The 4,179-nt window shown below is 36.6% G+C and overlaps 1 protein-coding gene across 2 annotated transcripts in view; it reads right to left on the bottom strand.

Annotated features, from left to right (window-relative positions):
• Positions 1–195: 195 nt before the first annotated feature.
• The window catches only part of WTAP (WT1 associated protein), a 24,589-nt gene continuing 20,605 nt past the window's right edge, over positions 196–4,179 (bottom strand). For both annotated transcript variants that reach the window (XM_010707126.3, XM_003204082.4), the window contains 2 exons: positions 3,007–3,161; positions 196–1,423 (listed from right to left, as the gene is read on the bottom strand). In XM_010707126.3, coding sequence (XP_010705428.1) covers positions 840–1,423; positions 3,007–3,161 — 739 coding nt within the window. In that variant the 3' untranslated portion in view covers positions 196–839. The remainder of the gene's footprint in view (positions 1,424–3,006; positions 3,162–4,179) is intronic.

The raw sequence follows: 4,179 nt of genomic DNA, 5'->3' as shown, positions 1-4,179 counted from the left end.
TAATCTATCAGTAAGGAAAAAAATCTCTGTAGAACAAATACTAAAAGGCTGGCCTGAAATCAACATGATAGTTATAAGCACAGGTACTTGGCATAAGCTGTATTAGACAGGATTGGCACAGAAACAAATTCAATTTAAGAAGTATTACAGCCCATACAAGTAAGCCGTGTAAGCCAATGGAGAACAATGAGGAAATTACATTATTAAAAGTTTTTATTTAGGTTTGGTCAGTACAGGTAAGATAATATTGGAGTCACAGAGCAATATGCATAAACAGGATACAACAGTTCTTAAAAACTGAGTAACTATGCACACAATTCATAAACATTCGGTCACCTAAGGAGAAAATGCACAGATGTATGGTGGGAAAAACTGTAATTAACACTGAAACTACTAAAGGACTCCTTCAGCAAGTCCATCTTTTAGTGATAAAACTACTGTACTGGGCAAACTTGGCAGTCATAAACCCACAGCTATTATGACAAATCTCAAAGGTGGTGTTAAGTATAACAGTATGAGTAAGAATGCCCTTACACAGCACAGGTTCTAGATATACACAGATTTGTACAGACATCATTTATGTTATACTTTATGGAAATAATTTCCATTTCAACTTCACATTAACTCATATAAAAATAACTTGAGCTACACAAATGTCCTTTTAGCAACATTCAACGTAATTAACTGTTAAAATTCCCAAAGTGGCAGAGGTATTGAAGCAAAAAGAAATCCACAAAAAGGCAAAAATTGTGACAAGTATGCACTAATTTAATAACGGCTTCTGAACAGTATCCTCTCCCAATTTAAATGACACTGTATAAAAATGCTGCAGAAAAATGTTACAAAACTGAACTCTGCACATTTACATTGGAGTCCAAGCCATTCTGGACATGCCGAGAACCCGCAGTTCTGTTACCTTTCATGCTTACTGTTTTCTCCTCTTGAGGATCATGATTGGAGTCTGTGTCATTTGAATGGTGAGTGAGAGAGTTTTCACTGCCAGTGGGAGAGTCTACACTTTCATACCCAGTACTGAGTTGGTTTATGTAGCTACCACCTCCTCTACCAGTTCTATCTTCAGAGTGGTTGGACAGCTTATTACCATTCCCTGGAGAAGCCGGGAAGTCATCTTCTGTGCTGCTACCCTCCCTATAAAATCCAGGCCCAGACGTCCGCTGATGGGAGGAGCTACCATTGCTTGGTCCGTTAGCCAGACGGCTGCAGTCTTTACCCACAGCCTCTCCCTGGTCTGTAGGCTCAGAAGATGGAGTCCTGCTGGTACCTGGGTTGGAGACCTGGGACTGCTGCTGCTGGTACTGCGCCAACTGCTGGCGAGTCTCCTTCAACTGCTGCTGAAGCACTAGAATGGTACTCTGCATACCCTCTACCTCCTCATCAAGCTGGATGATGAAGTCATTCAATTCTAAATAAAGAAAACACATGTGTTGCAAATACTTAATAACCCACATATAGCTCAAATGTCAGACAAGAAAATTTACATCTTGTAGCAGTATTTTATGCTGAAGTTATTCAACTCTTTCAATCATTAGATATGCACACCATTTTGATACTCCGAAGGAAATGTTAAACTGCCAACTATACTTGTTATATTTATGACTTTGGATATATGAGAAGAAATTCATTTCTGGACAAGAAGATATATGGAAAGCAGCTCAATTCCAATAATTACTATTTTGCAAGTAGATTCTAACATATCTCCTTTTACTGAAGTGCAGAGCATTGCTGAAATACTGTAAAAGTGACCATAAAGCTTATCTGCATTTGACAGTTCTGAATACTCACAAAAACCTATTCAGTGACAAAAAAAATTTTAGTCACATTTCAAGGAAATGTCAGCTCTGACTGCTTTTAATACATTTAATTCCATGTAGCATGACAAAGAAAAAGGATAAACTTTTGTTGAATTTATTACCAACAAAAGTTGTTAATTCCACAAAGTACTTATGTACAAAGAAAAAAAATCCTTTACAACTGGGACTGCATTTTGGACCAAAAAGAACTTGACGTGAAAGATAAAAATTGCAGCCTGAATTCAACTGCACATTCACATGACTGAGCAAATAACATGCAAACTGCTTATAGCTGTAAAAATCAAAATTAAATGCCCACTGCAATGAAAAAAACACTAGGAAAACGTCAGGATTATCATCGTCATATGAGGTAGAAGCTAAGGGCCTAAGAACATCGCAGTTCTGCAGCTTACTTTAATATACTACACTCAAGAGCAGAAATCTTTAAAGAACACAGGATATATCAGACATGCCAAATCATGCCTATGCTATCTTACAGATGCCAGGTGTGAAACAAAAATGCCTGGGTTTAATTCATTAGCTTGTCTCAAGATTTAGTGTAATAATCAGATCATCTATTGTGTAATCTACCAAACTTCAAGTACTTTCATCAAACATCTCAAAGAACACAGAATCTGTGCTGAACTCTCTGTGGAAGATTTTCAAAATTTGCATTTCCCCATCATTTAAAATATACAAGAGGCCAGAGATTACAGCTAATTCCAATTTAGGTTCACAATGCTGTAAAATTTGGACCACAAATACAATAACAGAACATTTTAATTAATCTGAATTACTTAACCAAAACTGCATTTTTGTTCTTCTTACACATTTTTTTCCCCTTCAAGTAATTACAAAATGAGTCATTTAACAAGAAGCTTTCTGTTTTCAGTGCGTGCTTACCTTAATATCCCATGTTAAATAGCAAGACCTACAAAGTCTAGTATTTCGTGTTCAAATCTCGCATTACCAGGAGCTGCAAATCCCACAAGTACTCTAAAGTTTAGCCTCTATTCTAGTTTTTGGTGGCTTTTTTTTTCTCCCAATTAAGACTACCAATAGAGACTTACAACACTCATGTTTTACTTGATGTAGCCCTTTAATTCTGGCAAAGATTTTACAGTATCCATATCATCAGAAAATTAAGCTAGCAGAAGTGCAAGGCAACTTCCATTTTCTTAAGAAAATCCCTTACCATCCTGACTGCTTTTAAGTTCCTCACTATATTTCTTCTGTAAAGCCAACTCTGCCTCAAGCTGTGCAATACGTCCTTGGGACAGCTGCCTTCCAAGCTCTTGATTCTCCTGGATAAGCATTCGACACTTCGCCATTAACTTTTTGCCTGTTTGGCTGCAAAGGAAAGAACCAATCTATCACAAATTGAATACAAAACCTTCTGTAATCTTCCTCAATCACAATTACAGACAAAAAGGAGATACAATTTCTGCATGTCACAATTCACGGAACATTATGTCTCAACATAATTGTCATGGCAGAAAATCTCCCTATATTACCACGTGCTGTTCCAGCGTCAGTTGATCTTCTGTCCGTGTCCCATAAAGCAGAAGGCAAGTTTTATTACTGTAAATATGAACAAGTATTGTTCTTTTTCAATACCAAAATCTGGATTATCAGTCTGCACAATCTTGCATGTGCTAATTCTCAACTGAGTTAAGTGATTAAAGATGTGCCTTGCAATTTTAAAGATTAAGTACTGCATTAAAAAAAATGTGTAAACTGAACTATTAACAAAAGTCCTCCTTTATCGTACTAGTAAAACTAAGAATAAAGTTGGGAATATTAAAAAATGAGCATTATGTTTATAGCAACATCCGTTCTTTCTGTGAGAGGTTAAGACATTCCCCTCTGCATGTTTAAAAGAGTTGCATGTCTACTTTTCAACTCAATTTGTGTATCTGACAGCAGTGTACAGTGTTTCATGCTTCCTATAGTCAGCTTTTGCTAAGCACATCTTACACGATGACGAGAAAGTAAAATGCAGTTAAAAGTCGGCAGGAAATTAAGGAAGCCATAGCACTCATTTAGAATGAGAGGTTCAGATCATAAATGTTTTAGAATATCCAGTTTCTTCGAGAAGTGAGCAGAAAAAGGTATTCCAAACTGTCAAGATTTTCTCTGCTAAATAGGTAACATCACATCTTTAATCTTCACGAATAGAACTGTAAAGCATTATAGGAAGTAGTATGCAAATTAATATATAGGCAATATGGCTGACTCCATAGAAGAGTTCAAGTCCTTTAAAACTGTCTGCCAAAGTCAGAATAGTGACCACAGTCAGTTCTTCCACAAGACTCAGCAACACAATGAATATCTCTTTCTACAGAAGCATAACCTCTGTAGCAAAAAA

Source organism: Meleagris gallopavo, chromosome 2, assembly GCF_000146605.3.
Source record: "Meleagris gallopavo isolate NT-WF06-2002-E0010 breed Aviagen turkey brand Nicholas breeding stock chromosome 2, Turkey_5.1, whole genome shotgun sequence".
In the NCBI taxonomy this organism is placed as follows: Eukaryota; Metazoa; Chordata; class Aves; order Galliformes; family Phasianidae; genus Meleagris; species Meleagris gallopavo.
The sequence above is the reverse complement of the archived record's forward strand: the minus strand, read 5'-3'. Positions and strand labels throughout refer to the sequence as shown.